Here is a 22,454-nt window from a genome sequence, read left to right as displayed (position 1 = left end):
AGATGTGTGGATCTCATGTCTGATCACAATGTAATTATATTATATATCAGTGATGTCAGTAACAGGGGGCGGGGCTGTGACAACCTCTCACACATGATATACAGGCTGGTTGTCAGTAGTAATAGATGAATAGCTGTGACTGTATATAAGATGTGTGGATCTCATGTCTGATCACAATGTAATTATATTATATATCAGTGATGTCAGTAACAGGGGGCGGAGCTGTGACAACCTCTCACACATGATATACAGGCTGGTTGTCAGTAGTAATAGATGAATAGCTGTTACTGTATATAAGATGTGTGGATCTCATGTCTGATCACAATGTAATTATATTATATATCAGTGATGTCAGTAACAGGGGGCGGGGCTGTGACAACCTCTCACACATGATATACAGGCTGGTTGTCCGTGTAGTTAGTCACGTGTCCTGCTGATGTATCTGTTATAGACACAATGATGCCAGGTTGGATCAGTGCGCGGTTATTTTCGCCGTCTTGATGTCAGACGTAGCCGAATCGTCGTGGATTTCGTACAAGTTGATGGGTTTCCACGGTAACACTCGCACATTGTAAAAACTAGATCTACTGGACATAAGGGGGCAATATGGCGGCCGTTTCCGGGGGTGTTCAGGTCTCTGCAGCTTTTCATGTCGCAATCACTGGAAATAAATATTTTGAGGGGCTTTGTTTTTCTGTCCTCATTTTGGGGTTTCCCACCCCTTGGAGGCGGTGTTTGGGGCGGGTCGTGTCCATGGTGATGACTCACGTGTAAAGCCCAGGCTGGTGACCATGGTAACCAATAAGATTACAGCAGCCGTGTTACAGAAAAGGAAAGTAAGGATCTGATTGGTTTGTATGGCCGCGCCTGTTTTTGCCCCTCCCCCGTATGTGCTGCAGCTGTAAAGGACATTTCCTCCTAAAGTCAAGGAAATCCGCAGTAAATTCCCGTCCCGGAGGCGTTCAGAGCAGACGTGACAACCAAGATGGCCACCATTACAGCTTGTCACCCAGCTTTCCCAGACACCTGAATGGCAAATCTGCCCGGCTGTATCATTACACAGGGGCATGTGGTAGCAGCGGCTGAGTTGTGTGTTATGAGGTTCTGCAGCAGCTGAGTTGTGTATTATGAGGTTCTGCAGCAGCTGAGATGTGTATTATGAGGTTCTGCAGCAGCTGAGGTGTGTATTATGAGGTTCTGCAGCAGCTGAGTTGTGTATTATGAGGTTCTGCAGCAGCTGAGTTGTGTATTATGAGGTTCTGCAGCGGCTGAGTTGTGTATTATGAGGTTCTGCAGCAGCTGAGATGTGTATTATGAGGTTCTGCAGCAGCTGAGGTGTGTATTATGAGGTTCTGCAGCAGCTGAGGTGTGTATTATGAGGTTCTGCAGCAGCTGAGGTGTGTATTATGAGGTTCTGCAGCAGCTGTGATGTGTATTATGAGGTTCTGCAGCGGCTGTGATGTGTATTTTGAAGTTCTGCAGCGGCTGAGTTGTGTATTATGAGGTTCTGCAGAAGCTGAGTTGTGTGTTATGAGGTTCTGCAGCAGCTGAGTTGTGTGTTATGAGGTTCTGCAGCAGCTGAGTTGTGTGTTATGAGGTTCTGCAGCAGCTGAGTTGTGTATTATGAGGTTCTGCAGCAGCTGAGTTGTGTATTATGAGGTTCTGCAGCAGCTGAGATGTGTATTATGAGGTTCTGCAGCATCTGAGTTGTGTATTATGAGGTTCTGCAGCGGCTGAGTTGTGTATTATGAGGTTCTGCAGCGGCTGAGTTGTGTATTATGAGGTTCTGCAGCGGCTGAGTTGTGTGTTATGAGGTTCTGCAGCGGCTGAGTTGTGTGTTATGAGGTTCTGCAGCGGCTGAGTTGTGTATTATGAGGTTCTGCAGCGGCTGAGTTGTGTATTATGAGGTTCTGCAGCAGCTGTGATGTGTATTATGAGGTTCTGCAGCATCTGAGTTGTGTATTATGAGGTTCTGCAGCATCTGAGTTGTGTATTATGAGGTTCTGCAGCATCTGAGTTGTGTATTATGAGGTTCTGCAGCGGCTGAGTTGTGTATTATGAGGTTCTGCAGCGGCTGAGTTGTGTATTATGAGGTTCTGCAGCGGCTGAGTTGTGTATTATGAGGTTCTGCAGCGGCTGCGTTGTGTATTATGAGGTTCTGCAGCGGCTGAGTTGTGTATTATGAGGTTCTGCAGCGGCTGAGTTGTGTATTATGAGGTTCTGCAGCGGCTGAGGTGTGTATTATGAGGTTCTGCAGCGGCTGAGTTGTGTATTATGAGGTTCTGCAGCGGCTGAGGTGTGTATTATGAGGTTTTGCAGCGGTTGAGTTGTGTATTATGAGGTTCTGCAGCGGCTGAGGTGTGTATTATGAGGTTTTGCAGCGGTTGAGTTGTGTATTATGAGGTTCTGCAGCGGCTGAGTTGTGTATTATGAGGTTCTGCAGCAGCTGTGATGTGTATTATGAGGTTCTGCAGCATCTGAGTTGTGTATTATGAGGTTCTGCAGCGGCTGAGTTGTGTATTATGAGGTTCTGCAGCGGCTGAGTTGTGTATTATGAGGTTCTGCAGCGGCTGAGTTGTGTATAATGAGGTTCTGCAGCGGCTGAGTTGTGTATAATGAGGTTCTGCAGCGGCTGCGTTGTGTATTATGAGGTTCTGCAGCGGCTGAGTTGTGTATTATGAGGTTCTGCAGCGGCTGAGTTGTGTATTATGAGGTTCTGCAGCGGCTGAGGTGTGTATTATGAGGTTCTGCAGCGGCTGAGGTGTGTATTATGAGGTTCTGCAGCGGCTGAGGTGTGTATTATGAGGTTCTGCAGCAGCTGAGATGTGTATTATGAGGTTCTGCAGCAGCTGAGATGTGTATTATGAGGTTCTGCAGCGGCTGAGTTGTGTATTATGAGGTTCTGCAGCGGCTGAGATGTGTATTATGAGGTTCTGCAGCGGCTGAGGTGTGTATTATGAGGTTCTGCAGCGGCTGAGGTGTGTATTATGAGGTTTTGCAGCGGGCTGAGTTGTGTATTATGAGGTTCTGCAGCGGCTGAGTTGTGTATTATGAGGTTCTGCAGCGGCTGAGTTGTGTATTATGAGGTTCTGCAGCAGCTGAGTTGTGTATTATGAGGTTCTGCAGCGTCTGAGGTGTGTATTATGAGGTTCTGCAGCAGCTGTGATGTGTATTATGAGGTTCTGCAGCATCTGAGTTGTGTATTATGAGGTTCTGCAGCGGCTGAGTTGTGTATTATGAGGTTCTGCAGCGGCTGAGTTGTGTATTATGAGGTTCTGCAGCGGCTGAGTTGTGTATAATGAGGTTCTGCAGCGGCTGAGTTGTGTATAATGAGGTTCTGCAGCGGCTGCGTTGTGTATTATGAGGTTCTGCAGCGGCTGAGTTGTGTATTATGAGGTTCTGCAGCGGCTGAGTTGTGTATTATGAGGTTCTGCAGCGGCTGAGGTGTGTATTATGAGGTTCTGCAGCGGCTGAGGTGTGTATTATGAGGTTCTGCAGCGGCTGAGGTGTGTATTATGAGGTTCTGCAGCAGCTGAGATGTGTATTATGAGGTTCTGCAGCAGCTGAGATGTGTATTATGAGGTTCTGCAGCGGCTGAGTTGTGTATTATGAGGTTCTGCAGCGGCTGAGATGTGTATTATGAGGTTCTGCAGCGGCTGAGGTGTGTATTATGAGGTTCTGCAGCGGCTGAGGTGTGTATTATGAGGTTTTGCAGCGGGCTGAGTTGTGTATTATGAGGTTCTGCAGCGGCTGAGTTGTGTATTATGAGGTTCTGCAGCGGCTGAGTTGTGTATTATGAGGTTCTGCAGCAGCTGAGTTGTGTATTATGAGGTTCTGCAGCGTCTGAGGTGTGTATTATGAGGTTCTGCAGCGGCTGAGGTGTGTATTATGAGGTTCTACAGCGGCTGAGGTGTGTATTATGAGGTTCTGCAGCAGCTGAGATGTGTATTATGAGGTTCTGCAGCAGCTGAGATGTGTATTATGAGGTTCTGCAGCAGCTGAGTTGTGTATTATGAGGTTCTGCAGCAGCTGAGATGTGTATTATGAGGTTCTGCAGCAGCTGAGTTGTGTATTATGAGGTTCTGCAGCAGCTGAGTTGTGTATTATGAGGTTCTGCAGCAGCTGAGTTGTGTATTATGAGGTTCTGCAGCGGCTGAGTTGTGTATTATGAGGTTCTGCAGCGGCTGCGTTGTGTATTATGTTCTGCAGCGGCTGAGTTGTGTATTATGAGGTTCTGCAGCGGCTGAGTTGTGTATTATGAGGTTCTGCAGCGTCTGAGGTGTGTATTATGAGGTTCTGCAGCGGCTGAGGTGTGTATTATGAGGTTCTGCAGCGGCTGAGGTGTGTATTATGAGGTTCTGCAGCGGCTGAGGTGTGTATTATGAGGTTCTGCAGCAGCTGAGATGTGTATTATGAGGTTCTGCAGCAGCTGAGATGTGTATTATGAGGTTCTGCAGCAGCTGAGATGTGTATTATGAGGTTCTGCAGCAGCTGAGTTGTGTATTATGAGGTTCTGCAGCAGCTGAGTTGTGTATTATGAGGTTCTGCAGCAGCTGAGTTGTGTATTATGAGATTCTGCAAACGTGCAGACGTGCACCACACAGAACAGCAACGCAGAAATCACGCTGCATTTTTTACGCTCGCAAAACGGACACGCTTGTGTGAATAAGGCCTTATATAAATAAAGCAATCACTGTATAATGTTACACCGCCACTAAGTGCTGGAGATGGAGCGCCACCTTGTGGTCATATATGAGGCCAATGGTAATTATAAGACGGTATATAGCGGTTCGGTGGCGGACTGTATTCTGCTTTTTCCGGTGTTATGTTCCTATGTCGGAATATATAAGGGAGTCACAATCTGTTCTGTCATGCCAAAAGTAAAAGGTCTTCATTTTTTCCCCCTTATGCCCCGCCCATTTATTATAGGACACGCCCCAAACATAGCATTAGATTCAACTAGTGCATATGACACCCCGAAAGTAATACAGACCCCTAAACATTCACAGACCCCAGCCCCGCCATCAAGACGTCTGCGGTGGCGCCCAGGAGTGGAGCGGTGAGATTTTATAGCGCGCATGGCGCCCGGCACATCGGCCCGCTCTTCCGACATGTATGGATTATGGGATAGGACAGAGGAGAGCAGGAAGTGACCCGGCAATGTCAACGCTGCGTCTCTCCACGGCTCAAACGCCTCGTAAATCTGCAGAAGGAAACAGAATAATCCTAAACAAAACAGGGAAGAAGATCAAGCGATCAGGATCAGGAGGGTGGTAGCAAGAAAGTAAGTAAGGCCAATAGCACCACCCAGTGGCCAAAAAGAGAAGTAGCCCATGAGAGATCCAAGCAAAAAATGCTCTCTAGTGAATGGATAGGCTGCATTCTCAGTGATGTCACCGTTGCTCTCTAGTGAATGGATAGGCTGCATTCTCAGTGATGTCACCGCTGCTCTCTAGTGAATGGATAGGCTGCATTCTCAGTGATGTCACCGCTGCTCTCTAGTGAATGGATAGGCTGTAATCTCAGTGATGTCACCGCTGCTCTTTAGTGAATGGATAGGCTGCATTCTCAGTGATGTCACTGCTGCTCTCTAGTGAATGGATAGGCTGTAATCTCAGTGATGTCACCGCTGCTCTCTAGTGAATGGATAGGCTGCATTCTCAGTGATGTCACCGCTGCTCTCTAGTGAATGGATAGGCTGCATTCTCTGTGATGTCACCGCTGCTCTCTAGTGAATGGATAGGCTGCATTCTCTGTGATGTCACCGCTGCTCTCTAGTGAAGTGATAGTCCACATTCTCAGTGATGTCACCGCTGCTCTCTAGTGAAAGGATAGGCTGCATTCTCAGTGATGTCACAGCTGCTCTCTAGTGAATGGATAGGCTGCATTCTCAGTGATGTCACCGCTGCTCTCTAGTGAATGGATAGGCTGCATTCTCAGTGATGTCACCGCTGCTCTCTAGTGAATGGATAGTCTGCATTCTCAGTGATGTCACCGCTGCTCTCTAGTGAATGGATAGGCTGTATTCTCAGTGATGTCACCGCTGCTCTCTAGTGAATGGATAGGCTGCATTCTCAGTGATGTCACCGCTGATCTCTAGTGAATGGATAGGCTGCATTCTCAGTGATGTCACCGCTGCTCTCTAGTGAATGGATAGGCTGCATTCTCAGTGATGTCACCGCTGCTCTCTAGTGAATGGATAGGCTGCATTCTCAGTGATGTCACCGCTGCTCTCTAGTGAATGGATAGGCTGCATTATCAGTGATGTCACCGCTGCTCTCTAGTGAATGGATAGTCTGCATTCTCAGTGATGTCACCGCTGCTCTCTAGTGAATGGATAGGCTTCATTCTCAGTGATGTCACCGCTGCTCTCTAGTGAATGGATAGGCTGCATTCTCAGTGATGTCACCGCTGCTCTCTAGTGAATGGATAGGCTGTAATCTCAGTGCTGTCACCGCTGTTCTCTAGTGAATGGATAGGCTGCATTCTCAGTGATGTCACCGCTGCTCTCTAGTGAATGGATAGGCTTCATTCTCAGTGATGTCACCGCTGCTCTCTAGTGAGTGTATAGGCTGCATTCTCAGTGATGTCACCGCTGCTCTCTAGTGAATGGATAGGCAAGACTAACATTTAGAAATCACACTTACACGTGGAAGGAAATCGCAGACTTGATTTAGTAGAATTGTGAATCAAGTTTCATATTTTTTTTTTTAAAACCACAAATCAGCTGTTAAAAAAAAACAACAACTAAAACATAGAAAGAATTTTTTTTTAGATGACGACGTAACTAAGAAAAATAAAATCCCATCATCGCCAGGCGATCATTCCACCCTCTACCACTAGGTGATTAAGGCCTTTTTCAGTATTATTTTTTTCCTACATTAAAGAAATAAACAAGCGCAATGGTGGAGACCAAAATGCTAACAGGAAGTAGCCGAGTGTAAACAGGAAGTAATGCTGCGTCACAGACGGGAAGTATGATGTCACTAGGCAGGGGGTGATGACATCATCCATAACGCTGCAAGTCTCATCACCAGCAGAGCGAGTGAATTAAAACCAGGGGTAGTTTAAATGACATTAGTGCAATTTACAAAATGTACAAAAAATTGAAGAAAGTTTTGTCCCAAAGCCACGAAGACCCTGCGAGTCCCAGCGCGGCGATCCCAGTCACAGTGCGTCGTCCGCGGTTTCTTTCTCCAGTGCAAATGCTTCCAAATATACGAGTCCTGCATCAATATACAACATAAAACAAAACCCATTAACTAGACCTGGCATTGGTGCCGCACACAATGCCGCCCTCACAGTACCAGTGCGCAGCCATATTACGCCAAGTCTCTCCCATCAGTAACCACTGAAGTCCATTAAGGGTGATGCGGGACGAATGCCCGTTGTTCAGATGGTGGTGAAGGCAGAATCTACAATTCCAGTCCATGTGATCCCTCCACCAGCGCCAGCAACGTCGCACCCTCAACACGAAGGAGACGAGGAGATCGCACCTCAACATTCATCCTCCGGATACATCTGCTCATCCAACTCCTGAGACTCCAGATGTTCCAGACGATCCGTCCGGCCGCTCATTATCTCATCCGGCGTCTTCATGAACCTGAGAAACAGGAGGCGGTCAATGTACGGCTACTATGGTTCTATCCTCGTCCATAGGGGGCAGTATTATAGTAGTTATATTCTTGTATATAGGAGCAGTATTATAGTAGTTATATTCTTGTATATAGGGGTAGTATTATAGTAGTTATATTCTTGTATATAGGAGCAGTATTATAGTAGTTATATTCTTGTATATAGGGGGCAGTATTATAGTAGTTATATTCTTGTATATAGGGGTAGTATTATAGTAGTTATATTCTTGTATATAGGGAGCAGTATTATAGTAGTTATATTCTTGTATATAGGGGTAGTATTATAGTAGATATATTCTTGTATATAGGGGCAGTATTATAGTAGTTATATTCTTGTATATAAGAGCAGTATTATAGTAGTTATATTCTTGTATATAGGGGGCAGTATTATAGTAGTTATATTCTTGTATATAGGGGCAGTATTATAGTAGTTATATTCTTGTATATAAGAGCAGTATTATAGTAGTTATATTCTTGTATATAGGGGGCAGTATTATAGTAGTTATATTCTTGTATATAGGGGCAGTATTATAGTAATTATATTCTTGTATATAGGGGCAGTATTATAGTAGTTATATTCTTGTATATAGGGGCAGTATTATAGTAGTTATATTCTTGTATATAGGGGCAGTATTATAGTAGTTATATTCTTGTATATAGGGGTAGTATTATAGTAGTTATATTCTTGTATATAGGGGCAGTATTATAGTAGTTATATTCTTGTATATAGTAGCAGTATTATAGTAGTTATATTCCTGTATATAGGAGCAGTATTATAGTAGTTATATTCTTGTATATAGGGGCAGTATTATAGTAGTTATAGTCTTGTATATAGGAGGCAGTATTATAGTAGTTATATTCTTGTATATAGGGGCAGTATTATAGTAGTTATATTCTTGTATATAGCGGGCAGTATTATAGTAGTTATATTCTTGTATATAGGAGGCAGTATTATAGTAGTTATATTCTTGTATATAGGGGCAGTATTATAGTAGTTATATTCTTCTATATAGGGGGCAGTATTATAGTAGTTATATTATTGTATATAGGGGCAGTATTATAGTAGTTATATTCTTGTATATAGGGGGCAGTATTATAGTAGTTATATTCTTGTATATAGGAGCAGTAGTATAGTAGTTATATTCTTGTATATAGGGAGCAGTATTATATTAGTTATATTCTTGTACATAGGGGGCAGTATTATAGTAGTTATATTCTTGTACATAGGGGGCAGTATTATAGTAGTTATATTCTTGTATATAGGGGCAGTATTATATTAGTTATATTCTTGTATATAGGGGCAGTATTATAGTAGTTATATTCTTGTATATAGGGGGCAGTATTATAGTAGTTATATTCTTGTATATAGGGTCAGTATTATAGTAGTTATATTCTTGTACATAGGGGGCAGTATTATAGTAGTTATATTCTTGTATATAGGGGCAGTATTATATTAGTTATATTCTTGTATATAGGGGCAGTATTATAGTAGTTATAGTCTTGTATATAGGGGGCAGTATTATAGTAGTTATATTCTTGTATATAGGAGCAGTATTATAGTAGTTATATTCTTGTATATAGGGGCAGTATTATAGTAGTTATATTCCTGTATATAGGGGGCAGTATTATAGTAGTTATATTCTTGTATATAGGAGCAGTATTATAGTAGTTATATTCTTGTATATAGGGAGCAGTATTATAGTAGTTATATTCTTGTATATAGGGGGCAGTATTATAGTAGTTATATTCTTGTATATAGGGGCAGTATTATAGTAGTTATATTCTTGTATATAGGGGCAGTATTATAGTAGTTATATTCTTGTATATAGGGGGCAGTATTATAGTAGTTATATTCTTGTATATAGGGGCAGTATTATAGTAGTTATATTCTTGTATATAGGGGCAGTATTATAGTAGTTATATTCTTGTATATAGGGGGCAGTATTATAGTAGTTATATTCTTGTATGTAGGGGGCAGTATTATAGTAGTTATATTCTTGTATATAGGGGCAGTATTATAGTAGTTATATTCTTGTATATAGGGGCAGTATTATAGTAGATATATTCTTGTATATAAGGAGCAGTATTATAGTAGTTATATTCTTGTATATAGGGGGCAGTATTATAGTAGTTATATTCTTGTATATAGGGGGCAGTATTATAGTAGTTGTCCACAGGGGTCATTACATACATTACTGAGCAGGAGATTTAGAGCCAAAGAGAAACATCCTCTTAGTTTAAAGATAATATGAAATCTGTGCTCAATCCTGAGGCATGATGGGAGTTGTATTTATTGATTAGTAATAACGGATTTGGTAGTACTGGTGTTATGACGCGTCTCTATCATGCGGCTCGGGATGATTACGGCCCCCGTCATGTTAATATCAGCAGTGACGGTGGAGATAATTATATTTTCTTCTTACAGGACGTTTTTGGCTGCGCCCGGAGTTTCCGGTGGCTTTGCTCCTGTACCCCTGCATTATGTCGGGGTGAGGGGCACGACCACCGTACAGTGGAGGCGAGTATCGTTACCTGAAAAGTAATCTCTGTCCCGGTTCCTTGCGGATGATGTTGAGCTTGTAGTAATGGCGGAGAGCCCGCGACATCTTCTCATACGTCATATTTGTTCTGTTCTGGTTATTGGGGTGAGAGAGCAATTAGTGAAGGAGGGGGAGGGGGCGACATAAGACAAGTCGTGAACGCGGGAAGTATCCGGGAACGGAGAGAATTACGGGACATGAAGAAATCACCTTGTGGTTGCCCCAGAGTCGCGCCAAACCATTGGGGTCCATGATTCGGAAAACCATCGACTCCTTATCTTCCCAGCGGATAAAGTTGTCGTATCGGGCGTCAGACAGAAGCTGATACACATAATCCCAGAGCAGCCGGCAGTCTGGAGGGCGAGAGACACAATCAGGACCAATAACCAGGCGTGTCGCCCCACACTCAGCATCGCACCCTACAACCAACACCCCGGTATACAGTAACACCCTACAAGTAGCACTGCACCCCACATGTTACCCCATCACCCGCTGTATACAGAAACACCCTAGAAGTAGCACTGCACCCCACATGTTACCCCATCACCCGCTGTATACAGAAACACCCTAGAAGTAGCACTGCACCCCACATGTTACCCCATCACCCCGCTGTATACAGTAACACCCTACAAGTAGCACTGCACCCCACATGTCACCCCATCACCCCGCTGTATACAGTAACACCCTAGAAGTAGCGCTGCACCCCACATGTTACCCCATCACCCCGCTGTATACAGTAACACCCTACAAGTAGCGCTGCACCCCACATGTTACCCCATCACCCCACTGTATACAGAAACACCCTACAAGTAGCACTGCACCCCACATGTCACCCCATCACCCCGCTGTATACAGAAACACCCTACACATCACCTCATATAAACACTATATAGGTAACCAATCCCTTACAAGCTCCGCAGTCAGAGACTTCTAGAATGGTTCATGCCCCATCACTGCCACCCTCACATGCTCTAGCGCCACCCGAGGGGGTTGTCACTGTGGTTTCGGGTCCACTGATCACTTCCGACTCTGCGCGATTACAGGCCAATAGCACAGCCCACGCATTGTAACCCCGCCCTGTGTAGGGCTCGGACATACGGACGCCGCCATCATACCCGCTATCCTGCCCATAGGAATGGTCTGCTCCTCGGGGGGAGAGATGGACACCATGACGTGATTCATGTAGGACATCTCCTCGCGGTGGGATAAGTTCATCGGTTTGCCCTCGCGCTGCGGTCCGTCCTCCGCTCCCAACCTCGGCTGCTTGAACTCCACCGGGTGCCGCGTGTTGAGGAGCAGCGGGTGCATAATGGGGCTCGGCATGAGTTGGATGACCCGGGGGTTCTCCTGCCGCGGGCTGCTGGGTTTGGGATGGGCATCGCTGGCGCAGTGGTTGGCTTCGGCAGGGGACACAGACAGCGGGTAGGCGTCCTGATTGTGGTGGTTGCTTTCACTTTGCAGTCGGTGGAGTCGGTCCGCGGGGGATGGGCGGCGGAGGTTGCTGTCCAGTGGTGAGCGCAGTGGGCGGGATTCAGGATCTGGAGACGGGTGATGGTTGGCGGAGAGGGGGGAGTGGGATCGATGCCGCAGCTCTATAGTCGGGGTGCTCTGCAGGTGGAGCTCGGAGGACGCTCTCTGGGGTCTGTGTTGAATTTGATCTGGAGAAATAAAAAATAAATACATTTTAATAGGAAAAACGCATCTACCAGCAATGTAGAGATTCTGCTTTATGTGGGAGGACCTAGCGCTCTGCTCATCCTGAGCCTCCTGGTTCATGAATAGAATGCCAGTATTGCAGTGAAGACTGACACTTACCCAGGAGATATAACAATGAACATTTTTAGGTCATTCAGGATGTTTGGAAAGTTGGATGACAGCCCCTCAGGGATACCCGAGGCGGCAGTAATATTACCCATCACTTACCGTCATGGTGGTTGTGGGGGAGGATGATATCGGGGTGACTGTGGAGGGAGTTTCCAGTGTGAAACACAGACGGGGGCAGCGGTCGGGGTTTCCTCTGTCGCAGGATTTGCTGCAGAACCTCGTACAAGACGTCACCTGCAGCACAAAACGTGTCACTCGCCAACCTCTAGGGGGCGCCGCGGTGCAATGAAACACAGAGGATGATTACGATGATATTACAAAAAAAAAAAATGTCCAGTAAATACAAGACCCCGAGTCGTCCCCTCAGGCGGTTAAATCTGTGGTTTTTAAATGATATCTGTCCCTGGGAAAGCTGGGTGGCATCAATATGGCCGCCATTAGAGCTCCCGCAGAGGCGGTTACCCAGCTTTCCTGCACTCCTGAACGGAAAATCGTATTTTCCCCTGCTGCTCTACTACAACATAACTAGACAGAGTGCCATTCAGGAGTCTGGGAAAGCTGAGTGATAATCCCGTGGGAGCGGTCATGGCGGCCATGTTGGCTGGAGGACGTCTATATGGTTCACATTTTGGCGTGAACGTTGGGTTACCTGAGTGCGGGCAGCGGTATCGGAAGTCTTCCTTGGTGAGGAGCAGGAGGGCTTTACCGTTCATCTGGAAGGTGTTACTCTCTATAGGGTGCAGCGAGAAGTCGCCCTCCGCCCAGCGCAGCCACTGAGACACGTCATCCCGCGACCAATGAGAAGGAGGGAGACCTAAAGGAGAGAGAGAGAGAGAGAGAGAGCGCGTTATCATGGCGTCTATTCCGAGAGCTCATTGGTTTATTCCCGGTCACATGACCAGAAAACGACGAGCGAGTGACAAGATGTGCGAGACGGAGGCCCCGCCCTAAAGTTATAGATTAATCTGTGACCGTTCTAAGGAAGGGAAGGGAAATAACGGCCCTGTACCCGCGGGAAATTCTGCATTTCAAATTAGAAGAAAAAATAAAAAAAAAATGTAAGAATATAGTTTATAGAATTAAAATTTTTGCAATTAAAAATAGTTAAATCCCCTCCTCCCCCCTCGTCTCTCCAGGAAGCGCTCGTCTTGGGGAAGGAAATTTCCTGCGGTCAAACAGACATCGCCGCGAACCGTTATCATAGAGCGCAGGCTGGGCAGCCCCGGGGGAAACGGACCCCAAACTGAGGCCGAGCAGCACAGGGGGAACCGGACCCCAAACTGAGGCCGAGCAGCACCGGGGGGAAACAGACCCCAAACTGAGGCCGAGCAGCCCCGGGGGGAACCGGACCCCAAACTGAGGCCGAGCAGCACCGGGGGGAAACAGACCCCAAACTGAGGCCGAGCAGCCCCGGGGGGAAACGGACCCCAAACTGAGGCCGAGCAGCACCGGGGGAAACAGACCCCAAACTGAGGCCGAGCAGCAACGGGGGAACCGGACCCCAAACTGAGGCCGAGCAGCACCGGGGGAAACAGACCCCAAACTGAGGCCGAGCAGCAACGGGGGAAACAGACCCCAAACTGAGGAAGAGCGGCCCCGGGGGAACCAGACCCCAAACTGAGGCCGAGCAGCACAGGGGGAACCGGACCCCAAACTGAGGCCGAGCAGCACCGGGGGAAACAGACCCCAAACTGAGGCCGAGCAGCACAGGGGGAACCGGACCCCAAACTGAGGCCGAGCAGCACCGGGGGAAACAGACCCCAAACTGAGGCCGAGCAGCAACGGGGGAACCGGACCCCAAACTGAGGCCGAGCAGCACAGGGGGAACCGGACCCCAAACTGAGGCCGAGCAGCACCGGGGGAAACAGACCCCCAACTGAGGAAGAGCGGCCCCGGGGGAACCGGACCCCAAATTGAGGCCGGGCAGCACCGGGGGAAACAGACCCCAAACTGAGGCCGAGCAGCACCGGGGGAACCGGACCCCAAACTGAGGCCGGGCAGCAACGGGGGAAACAGACCCCAAACTGAGGCCGAGCAGCGGGTCAGAGGAAGAATTTCTTGAACCTTTTTACAATTAAAGAGGCTCTGTCCCCAGATTATAAATGCCCTGTCTCCTACATAATCTGATCGGCGCTGGAATGTAGATAACAGCAGTGGCTTTTATTTTGAAAAACGATCATTTTTGAGCAAGTTATGAGCTAGTTTAGATTTAGACCAATCAGTGTCCTGCACTTCTCATTGTTCCAGCCCGGCTTCTGTCACTGCACAATCTCACTGGGCTGTGGATCATGCTGGGCTGGAACAATGAGAAGTGCAGGACACTGATTGGTCTAAATCTAAACTAGCTCATAACTTGCTCAAAAATGATCGTTTTTCAAAATAAAAGCCACTGCTGTTATCTACATTCCAGCGCCGATCACATTATGTAGGAGACAGGGGGGCATTTATAATCTGGGGACAGAGCCTCTTTAAGTAGAACAGAACATTCCCATTTTGCGGCAAAATTCCTTTAATTCCGGCATGTTTTACTGCAGAACACTTGATAATCCGGCATGTTTTACTGCAGAACACCTGATAATCCGGCATGTTTTACTGCAGAACACCTGATAATCCGGCATGTTTTACTGCAGAACACTTGATAATCCGGCATGTTTTACTGCAGAACACTTGATAATCCGGCATGTTTTACTGCAGAACACCTGATAATCCGGCATGTTTTACTGCAGAACACCTGATAATCCGGCATGTTTTACTGCAGAACACCTGATAATCCGGCATGTTTTACTGCAGAACACCTGGTAATCCGGCATGTTTTACTGCAGAACACCTGGTAATCCGGCATGTTTTACTGCAGAACACCTGATAATCTGGCATGTTTTACTGCAGAACACCTGGTAATCCGGCATGTTTTACTGCAGAACACCTGATAATCCGGCATGTTTTACTGCAGAACACCTGATAATCCGGCATGTTTTACTGCAGAACACCTGGTAATCCGGCATGTTTTACTGCAGAACACTTGATAATCCGGCATGTTTTACTGCAGAACACCTGATAATCCGGCATGTTTTACTGCAGAACACCTGATAATCCGGCATGTTTTACTGCAGAACACCTGATAATCCGGCATGTTTTACTGCAGAACACCTGGTAATCCGGCATGTTTTACTGCAGAACACCTGGTAATCCGGCATGTTTTACTGCAGAACACCTGATAATCTGGCATGTTTTACTGCAGAACACCTGGTAATCCGGCATGTTTTACTGCAGAACACCTGATAGTCCGGCATGTTTTACTGCAGAACACCTGGTAATCCGGCATGTTTTACTGCAGAACACCTGGTAATCCGGCATGTTTTACTGCAGAACACCTGATAATCCGGCATGTTTTACTGCAGAACACCTGATAATCCGGCATGTTTTACTGCAGAACACCTGGTAATCCGGCATGTTTTACTGCAGAACACCTGATAATCCGGCATGGGACTTTAGTAATCTGTTTTGGGACACAATGTTACAGGTCTATCCTTCTGCAACTTTCTAACAGAATTCCTCACCATTTCAAGAGCTCTGCTTGCAGACAGTGAATGGCAACAGTCTTGTTTATATTCAGAGATTTAAAACTCGCCCCTGACCTAATACTTCTCACAGCTGAGGGTTTGTTACAATTGTTTCCAGTCTACACAATCATCTGTAATCATCTGGGACTCCAGCCTGATATATTTTACCTGCACTGATACATTGTAACAAACTACCAGGACAGAGTCTTTCAAGGCAGGGATGCGGTACTGAAGGGGTTAAGATGCAGGACAGTTCAGAGGTCCCTGGAGGTGAATTTTATTCGTCATCCCCATTAGGAAACCCGGGTCCCATCCAAGAAGTTTGAGGCAGGAAACCTCATCGTCCCACGCAGTAAATTCCTTCCACTTCACGTTCTCAAGTAGGAAATTTCCCATGTGGAGAGAGAAGAAATGAGGAGCCGGGGGAGGGGTGCAGCACCCACTATGGAAGGGGAGGGGTGCAGCACCCACTATGGAGGGGGAGGGGGTGCAGCACCAACTATGGAGGGGGAGGGGGTGCAGCACCCACTATGGAGGGGGAGGGGTGCAGCACCCACTATGGAGGGGGAGGGGGTGCAGCACCCACTATGGAAGGGGAGGGGGTGCAGCACCAACTATGGAGGGGGAGGGGGTGCAGCACCCACTATGGAGGGGCCGAGGGGGGAGTAACCGTGTATACCCCTAGTGTCAGCGGTATACGGGGGTATATTGTGGGTAGATGTACTCTCTGATGTTCATATAGCACCAGCATATTCTGCAGCGCTGTACACATTGTGGCCGCTCACATCACTATATATATATATAGCGACTAGGAAATCTATAGGTGTAAATATGATAATGGTGCGAGTATATAGAGGGTATATACACTGATCAGCCACAACATAAAACCTCTGCCAGGTGAAGTGAATATGGATATGTTCACACGGCCTATTTTCAGTTGTAAACAGCCAAAAAACATTCGAACAATCGGAAGCCGAACGCCCCCAAACACCTGCCCATTGATTTCAATGGAAAAAGCAGCGTTTTGTTCCGACGGGCTGTTTTTTTCCGCGGCCATTTTTAAAAAAGGCTGCGTAAAAAACCACCCGCGAAAACGAAGTGCAGGTCACTTCTTGAGTTGTTTTTGGAGCCGTTTTTCATTGACTCTATAGAAAACAGCTCCGAAAACGGCCGTAAAAACGCAACGAAAAAAGAGAGTTTGCTTAAAAAACTTCTGAAAGTCGGGAGCTGCGTAACCTTGAAAACAGCGCCGTATTCTCAGAAGTTTTTTAGTAAGTGTGTGAGGGAGCTCGTGGGGGGTGCTCACAATGCACACTGCAGGATAACCCCCCCCCCCCACTGCAGGATAACCCCCCCCCACTGCAGGATAACCCCCCCCCCCTCACCGCCACACTGCAGACATTGTCCAGGAATGATGAGGAACATGACAAAGACTTGAAGATGTCGTCTCCAAATTCCCCAGATCTCAATCCGAAACGTCAGATCCCTGGAGGCCGCACCTCACACCTTACAGGACTGACAGGATCAGCGCTGACGTCTTGTGCCGGAGACCACAGGAACCCGGGTTGGATGGTATATAGGGCATCACTGCGTGGATGTGCCCAACACTATGTGAGAGCAGAGACGCTGTGCCGCCCTCCACAATACTACAGCTACACTGCTACATTGTAACGATCCCTGCAGAAGTTCAGCCATCCCACTGTGTAATATTTGCATGGATCACAGTCGGCTTCTCCCCGCGAGCCTACACGCTGACGCTCTGACGTGCTGACGCTCTGACACGCTGACGCTCTGACGTGCTGACGCTCTGACGTGCTGACGCTCTGGTTTGTCTGAATATTTTAATTTGTCCCATAACCGCATCCTCCTGTCTCTAGTTATCCTGGAAATAGCAGCGTTACCTCCCCTACTAATTACTGAACTATGTGCTAAAAGCTGGAAACAAGGCGGCCCCCCACAGTGCTATAAGGGGGATCTCCGGCAGCCAGAAAAACAAAAGGGAAACTCGCCTCACAATAAAAACAACTCCACCAATACTGAGCTACTTCATCCCTAGTCACACTGTGATCCACAGAGAGGTTGTCACAGCCCCGCCCCCTGTTACTGAGAGGTTGTCACAGCCCCGCCCCCTGTTACTGACATCACTGATATATAATATAATTACATGTGATTAGACATGAGATCCACACATCTTATATACAGTAACAGCTATTCATCTATTACTACTGACAACCAGCCTGTATATCATGTGTGAGAGGTTGTCACAGCCCCGCCCCCTGTTACTGACATCACTGATATATAATATAATTACATGTGATCAGACATGAGATCCACACATCTTATATACAGTAACAGCTATTCATCTATTACTACTGACAACCAGCCTGTATATCATGTGTGAGAGGTTGTCACAGCTCCGCCCCCCGTTACTGACATCACTGATATATAATATAATGACATTGTGATCAGACATGAGATCCACACATCTTATATACAGTAACAGCTATTCATCTATTACTACTGACAACCAGCCTGTATATCATGTGTGAGAGGTTGTCACAGCCCCGCCCCCTGTTACTGACATCACTGATATATAATATAATTACATTGTGCTCAGACATGAGATCCACACATCTTATATACAGTCACAGCTATTCATCTATTACTACTGACAACCAGCCTGTATACCATGTGTGAGAGGTTGTCACAGCCCCGCCCCCTGTTACTGACATCACTGATATATAATATAATTACACTGTGATCAGACATGAGATCCACACATCTTATATACAGTAACAGCTATTCATCTATTACTACTGACAACCAGCCTGTATATCATGTGTGAGAGGTTGTCACAGCCCCGCCCCCTGTTACTGACATCACTGATATATAATATAATTACATGTGATCAGACATGAGATCCACACATCTTATATACAGTAACAGCTATTCATCTATTACTACTGACAACCAGCCTGTATATCATGTGTGAGAGGTTGTCACAGCTCCGCCCTCTGTTACTGACATCACTGATATATAATATAATTACACTGTGATCAGACATGAGATCCACACATCTTATATACAGTAACAGCTATTCATCTATTACTACTGACAACCAGCCTGTATATCATGTGTGAGAGGTTGTCACAGCTCCGCCCCCTGTACTGACATCACTGATATATAATATAATTACACTGTGATCAGACATGAGATCCACACATCTTATATACAGTAACAGCTATTCATCTATTACTACTGACAACCAGCCTGTATATCATGTGTGAGAGGTTGTCACAGCTCCGCCCCCCGTTACTGACACCCAGTCAGATGATGATCATCCATAATACATAAAATCGTCTACACATTACATTAAACATGTGGTATAATAAGGTGATTTGCTTAGCTGGCATTTCCCAACATCTACGTGGACGACGCTCATCTTAAATTTTAAAGAGTTAATAAAGTCAGATCCTTCATAGTAGAAATATTTCCCATGAAATTGTGCAATTTCTCTTACTCGAGAATTCCCCTTTTTATACGAGTTCAGCTGTGAGATGTTCCGGATACGACTGTTGGATATTTTTGTACATGACTGTACAGAGAAGTGCGGGGGGGGGGGGGGGGTAACGAACGTTTCACGTCATGTACCGACAGTGTGATTGGCGCCCTACATCTACAAATATAGGAGGAATCCTCCAGCTCACCAATGATGTGTCTGTAATCAAGACTGCGCTCGGATCCTATTGACGGCAGCGATCACAAAGGATAGAAAAAGACGATGATAAAAGCGCTGATAGTTTTAAAAGGAAACAGTGTTCCAAAGAAGTTTAAATTTCCATGATAGGCAGGGGTGGTGCAATAGTAGTAGCTATATACTTGTATATAGGAGCAGTATTATAGTAGTTATATTCTTGTATATAGGAGGAGTATTATAGTAGTTATATTCTTGTATATAGGAGGAGTATTCTAGTAGTTATATTCTTGTATATAGGAGCAGTATTATAGTAGTTATATTCTTGTATATAGGGGGCAGTATTATAGTAGTTATATTCTTGTATATAGGGGCAGTATTATAGTAGTTATATTCTTGTATATAGGAGCAGTATTATAGTAGTTATATTCTTGTATATAGGAGCAGTATTATAGTAGTTATATTCTTGTATATAGGAGGAGTATTATAGTAGTTATATTCTTGTATATAGGGGCAGTATTATAGTAGTTATATTCTTGTATATAGGGCAGTATTATAGTAGTTATATTCTTGTATATAGAAGCAGTATTATAGTAGTTATATTCTTGTATATAGGGCAGTATTATAGTAGTTATATTCTTGTATATAGGAGCAGTATTATAGTAGTTATATTCTTGTATATAGGGCAGTATTATAGTAGTTATATTCTTGTATATAGGAGCAGTATTATAGTAGTTATATTCTTGTATATAGGGCAGTATTATAGTAGTTATATTCTTGTATATAGAAGCAGTATTATAGTAGTTATATTCTTGTATATAGGAGCAGTATTATAGTAGTTATATTCTTGTATATAGGGGTAGTATTATAGTAGTTATATTCTTGTATATAGGAGCAGTATTATAGTAGTTATATTCTTGTATATAGGGGGCAGTATTATAGTAGTTATATTCCTGTATATAGGAGCAGTATTATAGTAGTTATATTCTTGTATATAGGAGCAGTATTATAGTAGTTATATTCCTGTATATAGGAGCAGTATTAGGGCGGGTTCACACATGGCGGAATTGCACTTAAATTCCGCTGCGGACACTCCGCAGCGTTAATCCGCAGCGGAGCCGTTTCTACATTGACTTTCACTTTAATTTAGCAGTGTTCGTTTACACGATGCGTACAATTCCGCTGCGGAGCATAGGCTGCGGAGCGGAATTTGGTGTCCGCAGCATGCTCTGTCTGTTGCGGAGCAGTGGCGGACTCATGGCGGAATTTCTCCATTGACTTCAATGGAGATTCAAAGTTCCGCAATGAAGTCCGCAGCTGTCATGCACATGTCATGTGTGCTGCGGATGCGTCTTGCTTTTTTTACTTGACATTTCTTCATTCTGGCTGGACCTATGTATTTCTAGGTCTACAGCCAGACTGAGGAAGTCAATGGGGCTCCCGTAATGACGGGAGCGTTGCTAGGAGACGTCAGTAAATAGTCACTGTCCAGGGTGCTGAAAGAGTTACGCGATCGGCAGTAACTGTTTCTGCACCCGGGACAGTGACTACCGATCCCAATATACATGTATCTGTAAAAAAAAATGAAGTTCGTACTTACCGAGAACTCCCTGTTTCTGTCTCCAGTCCGGCCTCCCAGGATGACGTTTCAGTGTAAGTGACGGCTGCAGCCAATCACAGGCCAAGCACAGGCTGCAGCGGTCACATGGACTGGCGCGTCATCCAGGGAGGTCGGGCTGGATGCCGAAGGAGGGACGCGTCATAAAGACAACGGGCGGTAAGTATGAATTTCTTTTACTTTCACTAGGGAAAGTGCTGTCCCTTCTCTCTATCCTGCACTGAATAGGGAGAAGAGAAGCACTTTTCCCGCAGTCCGCAGCAGCTAGTCCGCATCAATTTTCTGCACATTTTGTGCAGATCCGCTGCAGAATCTGCAACGCAGATTCTGTGCGGCATCGATGCGGACAGTTGCGGAGGAATTCCGCCATGTGTGGTCATGCCCTTATAGTAGTTATATTCTTGTATATAGGGGGCAGTATTATAGTAGTTATATTCTTGTATATAGGGGGCAGTATTATAGTAGTTATATTCTTGTATATAGGAGGCAGTATTATAGTAGTTATATTCTTGTATATAGGAACAGTATTATAGTAGTTATATTCTTGTATATAGGAGCAGTATTATAGTAGTTATATTCTTGTATATAGGGGCAGTATTATAGTAGTTATATTCTTGTATATAGGGGCAGTATTATAGTAGATATATTCTTGTATATAGGGGGCAGTATTATAGTAGTTATATTCTTGTATATAGGGGCAGTAGTATAGTAGTTATATTCTTGCATATAGGAGCAGTATTATAGTAGTTATATTCTTGTATATAGGAGCAGTATTATAGTAGTTATATTCTTGTATATAGGGGCAGTATTATAGTAGTTATATTCTTGTATATAGGGGGCAGTATTATAGTAGTTATATTCTTGTATATAGGGGGCAGTATTATAGTAGTTATATTCTTGTATATAGGAGGAGTATTATAGTAGTTATATTCTTGTATATAGGGGGCAGTATTATAGTAGTTATATTCTTGTATATAGGGAGCAGTATTATAGTAGTTATATTCCTGTATATAGGAGCAGTATTATAGTAGTTATATTCTTGTATATAGGAGCAGTATTATAGTAGTTATATTCTTGTATATAGGAGCAGTATTATAGTAGTTATATTCTTGTATATAGGGGCAGTATTATAGTAGTTATATTCTTGTATATAGGGGGCAGTATTATAGTAGTTATATTCTTGTACATAGGGGCAGTATTATAGTAGTTATATTCTTGTACATAGGGGCAGTATTATAGTAGTTATATTCCTGTACATAGGGGCAGTATTATAGTAGTTATATTCTTGTATATAGGGGGCAGTATTATAGTAGTTATATTCTTGTATATAGGGGGCAGTATTATAGTAGTTATATTCTTGTATATAGGGCGCAGTATTATAGTAGTTATATTCTTGTATATAGGGGACAGTATTATAGTAGTTATATTCTTGTATATAGGGGACAGTATTATAGTAGTTATATTCTTGTATATAGGGAGCAGTATTATAGTAGTTATATTCTTGTATATAGGAGCAGTATTATAGTAGTTATATTCTTGTATATAGGGGCAGTATTATAGTAGTTATATTCTTGTATATAGGGG

The 22,454-nt window shown here is 44.9% G+C and overlaps 1 protein-coding gene across 3 annotated transcripts in view; it reads right to left on the bottom strand.

The window, feature by feature from the left end:
* Window positions 1-6,657: 6,657 nt before the first annotated feature.
* ETV6 (ETS variant transcription factor 6) overlaps window positions 6,658-22,454 on the bottom strand; it is a 39,402-nt gene continuing 23,605 nt past the window's right edge. For all 3 annotated transcript variants that reach the window (XM_075855669.1, XM_075855671.1, XM_075855670.1), the window contains 6 exons: window positions 12,648-12,812; window positions 12,098-12,232; window positions 11,290-11,832; window positions 10,385-10,527; window positions 10,167-10,267; window positions 6,658-7,603 (listed from right to left, as the gene is read on the bottom strand). In XM_075855669.1, the coding sequence (XP_075711784.1) occupies window positions 7,498-7,603; window positions 10,167-10,267; window positions 10,385-10,527; window positions 11,290-11,832; window positions 12,098-12,232; window positions 12,648-12,812 (1,193 nt within the window). In that variant the 3' untranslated portion in view covers window positions 6,658-7,497. The remainder of the gene's footprint in view (window positions 7,604-10,166; window positions 10,268-10,384; window positions 10,528-11,289; window positions 11,833-12,097; window positions 12,233-12,647; window positions 12,813-22,454) is intronic.

The sequence above is a fragment of the Rhinoderma darwinii genome, chromosome 3 (assembly GCF_050947455.1).
Source record: "Rhinoderma darwinii isolate aRhiDar2 chromosome 3, aRhiDar2.hap1, whole genome shotgun sequence".
Lineage (NCBI taxonomy): Eukaryota > Metazoa > Chordata > Amphibia > Anura > Rhinodermatidae > Rhinoderma > Rhinoderma darwinii.
The sequence above is the reverse complement of the archived record's forward strand: the minus strand, read 5'-3'. Positions and strand labels throughout refer to the sequence as shown.